Raw genomic sequence first — 14,711 nt, forward strand, 5'->3', positions numbered from 1 at the left:
GGTTGCAATGCCATTTCAGCCCTGCCTTCCACGGAAACCAGGGGGGGTTGAAGGAACTGTGAAGTGTTGATATGAAGAAAAAAAAACATTTAAACAAGAACAGCACAGAATAAAGCAGTAAAACCACATGACTGGTCCCATGGAAACCCAGAACTCAGTATGTTTGGTTATAAACAGACTGTTCTGGTGGACTTAATTTCACTTCTATAACTCTGACGTAAAATCCCATGACCCAGCTGAAATGGTGAAACTGTGTCCGCCATCGTTAAGACAGCCTTCAAGCGAGTGTAGCGGAGAGACTTGATGGAGGAGAGTGTCTCCTGCACGGGCGTGTGGGGACCTGCGCCAACCTGCAGGGTGCTGACACACGCTGCCGTGGCAACGGCCCACTTTTTGGGGGCGTGGTTACTCCAGTCACCGGCTCGACACGGACGGGCATGACAAAAAGACGTTTCAAAACGTTGAACCTGTTTTGTTGTTTTAGGCGTCTCTTGGAAGTCCTTAGGGAATAATCCCTGCGCCTTAGCGGCTGAGATCCAACATTCCCAAAATACTTAGAAAACACTAAAAATGAACTGATCATTTTAAGCAAAATAAACAAGAACATTAAGTATGACTCTTGTTGGTTCCTACACAAACACAAGAATTAAAATGTACCATTAAAAACCATGACAAAACTCTGACAAACCAGTAGGTCCACACACTAGTCATGATTTGTCAGTGGTTTGTCATCCAGACGTTGGCTAGAGTTTATTGGCCTGTTGCGTGATGTTCAACATTTTAGCCATTATTGTTCAGGTGATAACGTCTCCGTCAACTGACTTTGTAGTCTCACCAACCTGTGTTGGTCAACCATGGGTGTTGGGTGTTCACTGCGACCACGAGCTCACCTGTGATTCCAAATTCATGGTGGCCAAAAGCTAAAGTACAGCTCTGACCAGACCAGGTTCTGGTGTTCAGTGGAAGGAGTGAGTTTAGCTTGACCAGGTTCTGGTGTTCAGTGGAAGGGAGTGAGTTTAGCTTGACCAGGTTCTGGTGTTCAGTGGAAGGAGTGAGTTTAGCTTGACCAGGTTCTGGTGTTTAGTGGAAGGGAGTGAGTTTAGCCTGACCAGGTTCTGGTGTTCAGTGGAAGGAGTGAGTTTATCTTGACCAGGTTCTGGTGTTCAGTGGAAGGAGTGGGTTTAGCTTGACCAGGTTCTGGTGTTTAGTGGAAGGGAGTGAGTTTAGCTTGACCAGGTTCTGGTGTTCAGTGGAAGGAGTGAGTTTATCTTGACCAGGTTCTGGTGTTCAGTGGAAGGAGTGAGTTTATCTTGACCAGGTTCTGGTGTTCAGTGGAAGGGAGTGAGTTTAGCTTGACCAGGTTCTGGTGTTCAGTGGAAGGAGTGAGTTTAGCTTGACCAGGTTCTGGTGTTCAGTGGAAGGAGTGAGTTTAGCTTGACCAGGTTCTGGTGTTCAGTGGAAGGAGTGAATTTATCTTGACCAGGTTCTGGTGTTCAGTGGAAGGAGTGGGTTTAGCTTGACCAGGTTCTGGTGTTCAGTGGAAGGGAGTGAGTTTAGCCTGACCAGGTTCTGGTGTTCAGTGGAAGGAGTGAGTTTAGCTTGACCAGGTTCTGGTGTTCAGTGGAAGGGAGTGAGTTTAGCCTGACCAGGTTCTGGTGTTCAGTGGAAGGAGTGAGTTTAGCCTGACCAGGTTCTGGTGTTCAGTGGAAGGAGTGAGTTTAGCTTGACCAGGTTCTGGTGTTCAGTGGAAGGAGTGGGTTTAGCCTGACCAGGTTCTGGTGTTCAGTGGAAGGAGTGAGTTTAGCCTGACCAGGTTCTGGTGTTCAGTGGAAGGGAGTGAGTTTAGCTTGACCAGGTTCTGGTGTTTAGTGGAAGGAGTGAGTTTAGCTTGACCAGGTTCTGATGTGTAGTGGAAGGAGTGAGTTTATCTTGACCAGGTTCTGGTGTTCAGTGGAAGGAGTGGGTTGGCGATTGTTGCTTATCATTGGTTTGTTATGGTTACTGTTTCCACTCTAAGACTGACTGTGGTGTGGGGCAGGACAGGGCGGGGCAGGACAGGACGACCCCTGACGTTGCAGTTGGAGTTTAATCATTGAGGTGGTGCAATCACAGTCTGTTCCTACACTTCTCTCACGTCTGCTGTGTGCCGTGCCTGCTCACACCCACCCACACACACATTGGGCAATCTCTCTCTCTCTCACATATACACACACACACACAAAATAAGCCATTAGGTCAATAGTACCAATAGCATTAAACTTGTTCTGGGTCAACGGTAGCTCCACACACACCTGTGTGTCCTACATTTAGCTCTTGATCCAGTCAGGGCCTCACAGTTGGAGATCACACAGTGTAACTTCATATTGCACTCTGCTGTCCTGAAACCTGGAATGATTGTTCAGCGATATGTGTTTGACTAACACGCCAAAGTGTGTAGGACATGGTGTGTGTGTGTGTGTGTGTGTGTGTGTGTGTGTGTGTGTAAGAGAGAGAGAACGGTTCTCGGCAGAAGGGAATGGAGTGTGTGTGTGTGTGTGTGAGGGCTTCTCTGTATGTGTGGAGGGGATTGGAGAGCACTTTCCCATAATTCCACAGTGCTAGGTGTGATACAGTGAGACGTTTCTCTGGTTTCTTTGCCTGGCAGGGCTACAAAGGAACGGATGCAGCTTTGAAGATGACCTGTCCCTGGGTGCAGAAGGTTAGTGTTTTTTATATATATATATATATATATATATATATATATATATATATATATATATATTATATATATATACACACACACACACACACACACACACCTTATGTGGTATCAAGCAGAAGGCCCTTCAGGTGATCCATATCTTGCATAGAGACAGGCCAGGGCTCCAGTAATTAAAAAGCTTTGAGTCTTTGTGTGCCTGTGTCAAACGGGGTGGGGTGGTGTGTGTGTGTGTGTGTGTGTGTGTGTGTGTATGTCTATGTGCATAATACCATCAGAGTCAGAGACATGGTGGGGGTTTGAAGTCCACAGATCCTCAGCTCAGACACACAGACCTTAGACAGCAGTGTGCTTATGTGCTCAGGTGTTCTCTGGAAACTTGCTGCTCCTGAGAGTTCTCTGTTACCACTATACTCACTAGTGCTGACTCACTAGTGCTGTTGTATTCTAATGTTCTGAGTGGCGTTGAGGCTGAAGACTGACCTCCCTGTTGCATTGTGTGTGTGTGTGTGTGTGTGCATGTGTAGCCAATCATCTCCAGAGCAGCACTGCTAAACCAGACAGCCCTGGGTGAGTGGTCCCCCCTAAACACACACACACCACCCCCCCCCGGCCCGGCCCGGCCCGTTTACGCCCCTGTGCGGCGCCTTTGCTGAGTGTCTGTGGTTCTTCCACAGCTACGTTGCGCCGGCCAGAGAGAAGAGGAGCCAGTTCAGGCTGAAGGGACGCAGCATGAACTCCACCGGCTCGGGGAAGAGCAGCGGCACCTTGTCCAGGTATCCCAGCACCCCCCCTCCACCCAACCTCCACCCAACCCCAACCAACCCCAACCAACATATTCCGACCTCATCCAGAACAGCTTACGTGCCTGATTTCATGTTGTCGCAAGGTCATGCACATATGAATCAGTTATCTCTGGCCGCTGCCATATTGACCTTTGAGCTTTGACCCTACAGTGTGTCAGAGTTGTTGGAACTGTATGAAGAAGACCCGGAAGAGATCCTCTATAACCTGGGCTTCGGGCGGGAGGAGCCGGACATCCCCTCCAAGATTCCCTCCCGCTTCTTTAACTCCTCCTCCAGCGCCAAGGGCATCGACATCAAGGTGTACCTGGGAGCCCAGGTCCAGCGCATGGAGCTGGAGAACCCAAACTTCGCCCTCACCAGTACGCCAACCCCACCCATCACATCTGCACTCCAGTCACCCTCTCCTGCCCCTCCTGTCCTGCCCCTCCTGTCCTGTCCTGCCCCTCCTGTCCTGCCCCACTGCTTCCTCTCTGCCCCATTCTGTCCCCCCAGCCTTGTGGTGCTCACAGATCTGAAACTGTACATGGTGTCTCTAGTGGTGAAGGTCGGGGACGGAGTTCTGACTTCACCTTTTTTGGACAGCTGACACATCTTTTACTCTTTTCCTGTTCCTTCAGAAAATCTGCTTTCTCACTTCCCCTCTCCCTCTCTCTCCCCCTCTCCCTCTCTCTCTCTCTCCCTGTCCCTCTTTCTCCTTCTCTCTCTGTCTCTCTTTCTTTCTTTCTCTCTCTCTCACTTTTAAGTTCACTCTAGTAGTGAGTGGAGTGAGTAGGATGTCTGTGCTAGGTGGTCTCACATGGCTACCTGTGCTAGGAGGTCTAGCGTGGCTGTGCTAGGAGGTCTATGCTAGGAGGTCTAGCGTGGCTGTGCTAGGAGGTCTAGCGTGGCTGTGCTAGGAGGTCTGTGCTAGGAGGTTTAGCGTGGCTGTGCTAGGAGGTCTATGCTAGGAGTTCTAGCGTGGCTGTGCTAGGAGTTCTAGCGTGGCTGTGCTAGGATGTCTAGCGTGGCTGTGCTAGGATGTCTAGCGTGGCTGTGCTAGGATGTCTAGCGTGGCTGTGCTAGGAGGTTTAGCGTGGCTGTGCTAGGAGGTCTAGCGTGGCTGTGCTAGGAGGTCTGTGCTAGGAGGTTTAGCGTGGCTGTGCTAGGAGGTCTATGCTAGGAGGTCTAGCGTGGCTGTGCTAGGATGTCTAGCGTGGCTGTGCTAGGATGTCTAGCGTGGCTGTGCTAGGATGTCTAGCGTGGCTGTGCTAGGAGGTTTAGCGTGGCTGTGCTAGGAGGTCTAGCGTGGCTGTGCTAGGAGGTCTATTACACTCCTCACATTACGATTGACACAGCAAGTTTGCATACAGAACTCGTATTTGGGGCACTAACAAACTATACAGCACAGTCTCTCACTCCCTCTCTCTCTCTCTCTCTCACTCTTTCACACTTGCTCTTCCCTTAACACACACTCACCATAGTAACGCAGTACTTCAACCAATAAGAAGAGCCCTGAATGGAAGTGCAGCACAAAGGAGCGCTGTGAGAGAGATGGCCACACGCCTGTGTGGGGAACAGAGAGAGAGAGAGTCATTTACATACCTCCTCCAGTGGGCGGGGCAAAGCACACGCATACGGAGGGTGTAGCAAACCAGCAGGGGCCCAAAGGTGTGTGTGTGTGAGCTGTGTGCGCGTGTGAGCTGTGTGCGCGTGTGAGCTGTGTGCGTGTGCGCGTGTGAGCTGTGTGCACAAGGCCCCAACGCTGCGGATGCAGTGTAGCTCCTGCAGGGAGGTGTGGTGGTTGTGTGGAGAGGTTTGGATTCGTGTCCTCTGGTCAGGGGGGATGTTTGGTTTTATGTGCCATCTGCTGAGGGCTGTTTGCTTTGCTAATATTGGCCGTGGTGAGGGGAACATGATCGTTCACAGGGACAGAGGTCCATCCCTCCAACGATACACTTAACAGGAATAACCAACTCCGCTTTTGTCAGCGTTGGAAAATCTTCCGTTTATCAGCAGTGAGTCAGAACTTTTGAAGTGACTGCTGAAGTCAGAAATGAATGTTAACAAGAGTGTGCTAGAATGTTCTGCTGCTGGACTGGACCATGAAGTTCTCCCACACTCTTTTGTTGACTTTTCTTGCGTAACAGCTGCTTCTCACTCCCAGAATGCATTTGGGCACGGAGAGGGGGGGGGGGGGGGTGGTTGATGTAGAAGTGGAAGCGTGTGTTCTCTGATGGAGACGCCTGCCGAGCTTGCTGGCGAGGCCTTTCCGCTCTTGGCTGGTCTTCCTGTGGGCGGAGCCTGGGCGCTGAGTCACTGTGTCTCTGCTCAGGGAGACGGCTGCTCACACTCTGATAGCTGCCGTCTCCTTCCCTCCCTGACAGCTAGTGTCCCGTCAGTCACTATCGCGCTCGTGCATGTGTGCAGAAGCAGGACAAAGTGTGATTGTGTTCTAATTTTAGCGCGTGCGAGCGAGCGTGTATTGTCTGTTGCGCTGTGCTCATTTAGTGGAGGCATGTTGCCACCTGTTCTATAGACTGGAAGTTAAACAACGCTCCGCTTTCTCTCAGGTCGCTTTCGTCAGACGGAGGTCCTGGCCACAGTAGCCAACGTCTTCTCGGAGATCTACTCCCAGGTGTCTGGCCAACCGCTCCAGAAGATCGTCTCCCAGGAAGGGCAAGGTCAGAAGATTAACCCCGCACTCAACGCAGCCAAGATCCTGAAGAGAAACATCACTCGCTCCAACCTCCTGGCAGCCGCAGAGGGCAGCGCCGCTCCACCCACTTCGACCTCCGACCCTGACAAGGTGGAGGCCAGGAACCAGGCTAGCGAACAGGGCCCAGCCCCGGAGCCCGAGTCCAAACCACAGCCGAAGGTTTTCAAGAAGAAGGACTCCTCGGGTCTGGCTACGGTGGCGGAGGAAACGAACCAGGGTGCAGAACGCCTGTGTCCCAGCGCTTCTGAACAGAACCCACCGCTTAGAAACGGAGAGATAGCGTCCCCCAGCACTTCTGAACAGAACCCACCACTTACAAACGGAGAGGTGGCGTCCCCCAGCGCTTCTGAGCAGAACCCAGCGCTTAGAAACGGGGAGGTGGCGTCCCCCAGCGCTTCTGAGCAGAACCCGCTTCAGAACCCGTTTCTTAGCGACGGAGAGGCGCTGCCCCCGGTTGCTTCTGAACAGAACCTGTTGCTTAGCAATGGAGAGGCCTCGGGCCCAACCGCTGCAGAAACGCCGGCGAGTCTGGTGCCCCCAGACACTCCTCTGGTCCTGGTGAGCGTGAGCAAAGAGGCCATTGTCCATGCGCCTGAGGTCGGGGGGGCCCGAGGTCATCTCTGTCTCTTCTGATGCCAGCTCCCTCCTGCCTGTCCAACTGAGCCAGCCACGCGACTCCTTTGAGATGGAGGAGGTGAGGTCTCTCTCTCTCCCTCTCTCTCCCTCTCTCTGGTCTCTCTCTCTCTCTCTCTCTCTCTCTCTCTCTCTCTCTCTCTCTCTCTCTCTCTCTCTCTGTGTGTGGTCTCTTTTCTTCTCTTTCAAAGTAATTCTGGAGGTCATTTTGGACCTAAAAGTAAACCGCGTGTATCGGCCAGGGCACTTGCAGTATTGATGCAGTTCCTGATAATCACTGTGCATCACTTATCAAGAGTGACTTGCATGTTCAAGAACACCAGCACATGTGCTTCTTTGGAATTGACCCCATGACCTCCGTCATTAGCACCTTGCTCTACCTGCTCTGGTAGAGAAGCTACAGGCGTACACGTCTGTGTGTTGATCATTTGGCTGTATGAAGGTTGTAACGGAGTCTTCATCAGTTGCAGAGCACAGAGGACGAAGTATCGGGACCTGGCTGTCTCTCTCGCGTGGGCTGGGGTGAGTTGCTCTAGCTGGACACACATTATTTTGAAGCTCCTGTTCAACTCCGTTACATTAATTTGAAAACCTTTACATCATAAGAGTTAGTGTACACTAGCGCCCTCTGCTGGTCCTGCAGCATGCCACCTATTACATTATACACTTTTTAAAAATAAATAATAATTTTCTCTGGTCCAAACTGAATGCAAGTCAGTTAATTAACCAGTACTTTAAGAATTTAAGGATGTTTTGGCACAGTTGAATTGCTGAACTCGTTTGGTGCAGGACCCCTCCGGAATGAGGAGAGTTTCAGGACAAACAGGACGATTAGAGAAACATGTTTTCTGTCCTCTTGACAGTTATAGCCAGTGAATGTTGACATATTATTCCTGGGCTAAAGTTGCTCTTCAGAACAGCTCTAACACAACTTGGAGAACAATTTAAAGATGATGAAATGTTTGACTGTCTTGACACTGGAGATTTGAATTCCTCTGATCTGTTGTTTAGGGATGTTGCTGCTAAAATTACAACAAACCCCCATGTGATCAGGCCTTTGAGGTTAAGAAAGTTTGGATAACTGAATTACAGTATAGATGCTTCAGACTCCTTAACTGACACTGTTTATAATTACTACTGAACATAGCTAGGCACCCTCCTCTAAAATACCTTAAATACCTCTAAAATAAATGTTTTATGAGAGTTGGAGTTTTGCATAGATTGACTGCCCTCTAGTGATGGACATGAGATACCAGAGTGAAGTTGGTTTAACCACAACTTTGTTGTGAATAAAAGTGTTGAACGATCATATAGAAGTGTTAATGTGACTAACTAGTTAACTAGTTATTACACAAGTCAAAGGGCCTTGAGTGCAGATATTACATGTTATAACCATGTATGTTAGTTTACACTCTTCAAACTCCTCTCTCTCTCTCTCTCTCTCTCTCTCTCTCTCTCGTTTTCATTTGGTTTTCAGAGCACTTACTGAGGACAGCAAGTCAACAGTCAGACAGCAGTGGTTTTGCTGAGGAACCATCAACAAATGTCTCTGCTAATCTGGAGGTGCGTGCGAGCGGGCATGCGTGTTGTGTGCGTGTGTGGGGGCATGTCTGCGTGTGCGTGGGCATAAGTGTGCGTGCGTTTGTGTGTGCATGGGCATACGTGTGTGTGTGTGTGGGCATTAGTCTTTGACGGTCTAGAGGTATTACATTATACCAGGGTGTTTAAACATCTCAAATGTATTTTCCATACCATCATTAACACATATGCTCCTCTTTCTATTAACTTAATATAAAGATTCTGTATTGATGCGATGTAATACACCACATTTGCCACCAGAGGGCGGGTGGCATTTTGATGTATTTAGATTTTGTCCTGATGATAAAGGTGCACCAGCCACACAAACGGCAACAAGCCTGTAAGATTTTAAGTATTTTGTTCAGGACCACCTAAACAGAACATGTGACAACCCATGACACTTCCCTGGAACTGAGCACCACAGCCCCCCCTAGTGATCACTATTGAGCACTTGTAAATGTTGCCACACACCCTGGGGCTGATTACAGTGTGTGTTCACTGAGCGCAGAATCAGTCTGAAAGTTTTCCATTCTTCACCAGTGGTCTCTGCGTGACCCTAGTGCTCCAAACTGGTGAACCTCTGTTCTCTCCAACAGTTTGGCAGTGCATGATGGTTAATGCAGTTTCGCTTACATGATCTGCTCACATATGACTACATTTGGAATCCCGATTCCACTGATGTCTTCCAACTACAAAAGCAGTTTATTAGCCACATGATTTTAGCCAGACTGGCCCTGCCATCTCTGTTCAGGACCCTAATGTCTCAGTATCCACAGATGCAATGTTATCATGTCCTCCAGAAAGGTCTTTTACAGGTTCATTTTTTTATTAACACATACTGTGACGCAGTGTATGCCACCATGAAATGTCAGGAAGGTGTTAAGGAATGAGATAGCAACAGATACTGTGTGCTGATTTATGATTCAATTTTAATTCAGGCACTGACCCTCCGACAGGTCCAGGAGAGCACGGACAGCTGTGACAGTGAGACCACGCTGACGTCTCATGCTGGTGGACTCCCGTCTCCGCTGGTCCTGGACCATCCGGTGTACGAGAAGCTCCAGGGGGAGGAGCCGCTCCCGCAGCCCAGCGCGGCCCCCTCCGTCCCGGTCAGGACTCCAGAGGAAGCCCCTCAGCACGTGGACCAAGTGGTGCCTGCTTCAGTGAACGAGGAAGCATGCGGAGCCAGCGGGGACCTGGAGGCTGCAGCGCCCCCTGCAGGGCTGGAGTTGGACTTGGTAGATGATCTCGGTACTTCGACGGAGACCAATCCGTCAACGCCGTCTGGTTCCTCTACTCCGCCAGGCCCGGTGGCGGAGTTTGAGTCCCTCTCGGGTCCAAGCCTCTCGTCTGAGCAAGGTTCTGGTCCAGGGGTCGGGTCCGAAGCGGGCGGAGAGCGGGATCTCAGCACCTCCGCACAGCTCCAGGGAGCTCTGCGCAGGGCTCAGCAGAGAGCGCCCGCCGCGTGCGAGGAGCGGACGGGCCGGGTTTGGGTCCGGGCGAGGGACCTGCAGGGGGATGCGGAGGCCCGTGAAAGGAACCCGCTCCTGAGATCCAGCTCCCTCCCCACCTCGTGGATCAGTCCCACCAGGGTGGTGTCGTCGGTGCACATCCAGCTGGGTCAAGGCGCGGTCAAACACCACCCGTCCGCATACAGGTACCTCTACGAGGAGGAGGAGAGCGACCACGGCTCTGCTGGCCAAGGAGAAGACGTTCAACCTCAGGCAAAGTGCAGGTCCACCCTCATCATCAACCCTGCACCCCCAGATGGAAACACGTCTGCCCCGGCCCCAGAGACTCAGGCGGACGGCGTGGGGGCCCCGCCCTACCCCCTGAACATCCCACAGTACCTGACTCGGTCCAGCAGTTCTCTCTACAGCGCCCCAGCGGATTTCCCCCGCCGACTCCTGGCTGACTCGCCCTTGTGGAGCACCAGCAGTGTTCCTGACCTCAGCCAGAACACAACGAGGCCACGCCCTCTGCTTCCGCAACACGCCCACCTCCACTCGGCCAGTTACTTCGGAGAGGCAGCTAGCTCGTCCAATCACAGAACGTTTAACGCTGCCCATTACAGTCACGCCCCAGGCACCGCCAACAGCCCTTACACTCCCACACACACCGCGCCGTACGCTCCGTACGCACCAGCCCCGAGCCCCCAGTTCTCTCATCCGCTACACCCCGCCCCTCAGGCCACGCCTCTCCCCCCTCCCCACGTACCTTACACGCCCCCACTCGGTCTACCCTACAGTGGCTTAGTCCATCAGTACTCCGCTCCTCACAGCGCCCCCTATGGGTTCAACCTGCAGGGAAGTCCCTACCACCCCCAAGTGCCTGTCCCTCACCCCCACAGTGCCCCCTACAGCCTGCCTTACGCAGGTGCCCCTTACCACCCAGCCATGGCATACGGGCAGCAGGGCCCCTTCTCCCCCGCATCTGCCCCTTTTACCCCTCCGTCCTCCCTGTTGCCCTGTGACTCCCCGACTCCTGCCATGAGCAGTACAGAAATGCAGCTCCGCAGAGTCCTGCACGAAATCAGAGACACCGTGCAAAGTCTCGGACAGGTGAGTTCACCTGCGGCCTCCTCCAATGTGGGTGGGGCTTCAAATTACTGTTCAAATTACTGGACTCTTTATTTATGTGTGGGTCAGCCGGTCCTGGGTCAGCCGGTCCTGGGTCAGCCGGTCCTGGGTCGGCCGGTCCTGGGTCGGCCGGTCCTGGGTCAGCCGGTCCTGGGTCAGCCGGTCCTGGGTCGGTCCCGGGTGGTTGCTCTCCTGCTTGTATTGATTGTGCAGCAGACCTGAACAGGAAGTTCCTGGTTTCCTGGTAGTCTCTCCCTAAAAGCAAATAAGCGCAGTGACTCGGCGCGTGTGCAGACCAGACGTGTGTGAGCGCCACAACTCACGCCTCTCGTTTGTTCCTTGTGCCTCCAGAGTCCCACAATGCCGCAGGGCAGCACGAGTTCAGGCCTGCTGAGTCCCGCCCAGCCGGTCCTGCCGCTCTACGAGGTGCCGACCCGCGCTTTTACTTTCCCTCTCATTATCCTAGCGCGCTTGCTGTGTGTGCGTAACCATGGTTACCATGGTCCCTCACGGCTGGTGTCCCCTCCCTGTTGCCGTAGGAGCTACAGATGCGTCGGCGGAGTCTGAACGTGTTCAGGTCTCAGATGATGGACCTGGAGCTCACGCTGATGAGGCAGCAGGCCATGGTCTACCAGCACCTCGGACCCGAGGAGAGGTAAGGCTAGCTGGAGAGCTCCGCCCCCGGCACCGTCCCTAGCCCCGCCCCAGTCACGCCCCCAGTCCCATTCTTTGTGACTACCTGTCTTATTATTATATATGTATACACGTGTATATAAACTGTGTGAGCCTACTGTAAAAAATGAAGGAAATGGAGGATTTCTGTCTCCAGCTGTCATTTCTGCTGTCTGCTTAATTAAATTAGTGTGTTTGTCTTGTAGTATTAGCGTTGTCGTTCTGATGAATGTTGTGTGTTTAGTCGTCTCATGTTTCAGTCAGGCAGTAAGAACGTCTGAATGTGTTAGTCTCGAACATGCCACCTTTATTTATGTTTACTGTTATTTTTGCCCCTTTTACTCTGCGCGTGTGTCTGCGCGTGTGTCTGCGCGTGTGTCTGCGCGTGTGTCTGCGCGTGTGTGTGTCAGGCGGGAGGCGGAGCAGCTCCAGCGTCTGCGCACTGCGGTGCGTCAGGAGTTACAGGAGCTGGAGCTGCAGCTGGAGGATCGGCTCCTCACGCTGGAGGAGCAGCTGCGCCTCTGCCGCCACCCGCTGGTCAGTATCCGCCATTACACCTGCACTCACCACCCGTTAGCCTGAAACCCGACACCACCGTGGAAGCAGAACCGGTCTAGATCACGTGGCTCCAGCCTCAAACACATTTGTTTGTTGTTCTGTTGTCGTCGTTTGTTTTTATTAGCATTATTTAAATGTCACAGCAGCGAATAACTGAGTGTATTAAAGTTTACATGCCTGCAGCTGATTTTGTATTGATGGTTTCATCACATCTGTGTCCCCCTTTCAGGGCATGACGAGGGGCCACAGCATAGAGAGTCTGTCCAGTACGTCTGCCCTGAGGGCCATGGAGCCGGTAAGGCAGGCTCACACACACAAACGCGCATACACACACACACACACACACACACAAATTCGCATACACACACGCACGCGCACACGCATACACACACACGCGCGCATACACGCGCATACACACACACACGCGCATACACACACACACGCGCATACACACACACACGCGCATACACACACACGCGCGCATACACACACACGCGCGCATACACACACAGGCGTGCATACACACACACACACACACGCGTACATACACACACTTCTCTATATTTATCTTGTCTATTATTATTCCTCTCACCTCCCTGTGTGTCTGTATGTGTGTGTGTCTCTGTGTGTGTCTCTGTGTGTGTCTCTGTGTGTGTCTCTGTGTGTGTCTCTGTGTGTGTCTCTGTGTGTGTCTCTGTGTGTGTGTGTGTGTGTGTGTGTGTGTGTGTGTGTGTGTGTCCCCTCTACAGGTGTGTGATCTCCTACGGGAGCAGCAGTCTCTTCAGTCTCAGCTGGGCTATGATGCTCCTTTCCGTGTAGCCGGCAGCTCCGTGTCCGCACGCTCGTCCAGGGCGGCCAGCCCCGCCCGCCCTCCACAGCGCCGCCGCTCTCCCTCGCCCCAGAGGGGGGGCCTGTACCGCACGTGCCTCAACCTCACCCCCGCTGCCCCCTCCCGCCCTGGGGCAGCCGGCCACCCGCCCGCGTCCACAGACGGCCAGGACACGGACGAGGCCCAAGGGCCCGGGGAGGAGCAGAGAGGAGGAGACACATACGGAGGAGGAAACGATCACCTGCAACAGCTGATCGCAGAGGTGAGCCACACACACACACACACACACGCCCCATGTCCTGCTCCATGGAGCACTGGGACTTTCTAATCCCCTGTTTGTGAAGGACGGTTTGTCCAGGTATCAGAGCGTGGGCAGCGTGAGACGCACGGTGTGGACGTGGCGTTCTGACTGCACTCCTGTTTGGAGTCCCTGATGTCTGCTGGTTATTTATAGTCAAGGCTGTGTTTTCCTCACAGCCCTCCTCATCGTGTCGTTAGTGTTCCCCCTCTCCGTCGGGGCCGTGCGCGTCATGGCGACCGCCTCTCTGTCGTTCCAAGCGCTCCGCAGGGTTGCTGTGTCCTTGGCCCTGTGTTGACGTGTTCTCACACTCTTGTGATGGACGTGGGGATTCAGTTATGTTTGACCTCATGAAACGGCGTTCGTCAGCCCGGCCTGATCTTTGAACTCCACCCGTGGTTCCAAAACACTCAAGCGTCTGGACTAGGGCCGCGCCTCAGAGAGCTGGCTGGTGTTGAGTGTGTGTGTGTGTGTGTGTGTGTGTGTGTGTGTGTGTGTGTGTGTGTGTGTGTGTGTGTGTTGCATCTCTGTACAACCTGTTCCATTCATTCTGCCCGCTACTCTCTTTTTTCCGTCTCTCTTTCCATCTTTGTTTCTCTCTCTCTCTCTCTCTCTCTCTCTCTCTCTCTCTCACACACACACACACTCTCACTCTGCGTTATTTATAAGTTAATCTGACATCTTTACATGGAGCGGTTTATAACCTTCAGAGTCCATCACGTCTTCTCTCTGTGCTCTCTTCCCGCGCGCTGGCATACATCAGCCCTAATGGACCAGCACCAGTGTGCTTCACCCAGTCTGCTGTCTGCTCCACTCTGCTGAGATGTAGCTGTTCCCACTGAAGCCTTCACGTAACACCACTGGAACTACAGTTTAATGGCACATGATACACACAGGCACTTCTACATACGCAGTACAATTCACAGTGGCATTAATATATTTAAACACGTACCCAAATCACGTTATTCCATACATGCGTACATTATACACACACATTGTAATGCAGGTTGTACACCCTTGATGTGGTGTAGAGGGTGTAAAGTGCTCTGGTTGTGTTTCTGACTCTTTATTGTTGTGATTGTGCTGTTGTCTCCCAGTGGTGCTGCACATTGTTGACTCGCTGTTGGTCTCGTGTTGTCAGATCAAACACAACCTGGCTGAGGAGATCAGGCAGGAGATAGTCAATGAGCTTTTGGCTGCTGTGTCGCCACGGCGATCGCCCGTACCAGCAAGAGAGCGACCGGTGTGACCTTGGTTGAGGGCAGTATGGTGAGCTTACCCAACACACCCAACACACACCCACACATGCTCGCCCAACACACACCCACACATGCTCGCCCAACACACACCCACACTCGCCCGCCC

The 14,711-nt window shown here is 52.5% G+C and overlaps 1 protein-coding gene across 1 annotated transcript in view; it reads left to right on the forward strand.

Moving 5' to 3' along the window:
- The window catches only part of itprid2 (ITPR interacting domain containing 2), a 32,141-nt gene that overhangs the window by 13,882 nt on the left and 3,548 nt on the right, over positions 1-14,711 (forward strand). Inside the window, 15 exon segments of the mRNA XM_077002183.1 lie at positions 2,645-2,698; positions 3,226-3,268; positions 3,376-3,474; positions 3,655-3,863; positions 6,054-6,809; positions 6,811-6,893; positions 7,297-7,354; positions 8,310-8,395; positions 9,349-10,971; positions 11,341-11,415; positions 11,529-11,644; positions 12,072-12,198; positions 12,449-12,514; positions 12,969-13,310; positions 14,488-14,615. Of these exon segments, the coding sequence (XP_076858298.1) occupies positions 2,645-2,698; positions 3,226-3,268; positions 3,376-3,474; positions 3,655-3,863; positions 6,054-6,809; positions 6,811-6,893; positions 7,297-7,354; positions 8,310-8,395; positions 9,349-10,971; positions 11,341-11,415; positions 11,529-11,644; positions 12,072-12,198; positions 12,449-12,514; positions 12,969-13,310; positions 14,488-14,595 (3,845 nt within the window). The 3' untranslated portion in view covers positions 14,596-14,615.

The sequence above is a fragment of the Brachyhypopomus gauderio genome, chromosome 4 (assembly GCF_052324685.1).
Source record: "Brachyhypopomus gauderio isolate BG-103 chromosome 4, BGAUD_0.2, whole genome shotgun sequence".
Lineage (NCBI taxonomy): Eukaryota > Metazoa > Chordata > Actinopteri > Gymnotiformes > Hypopomidae > Brachyhypopomus > Brachyhypopomus gauderio.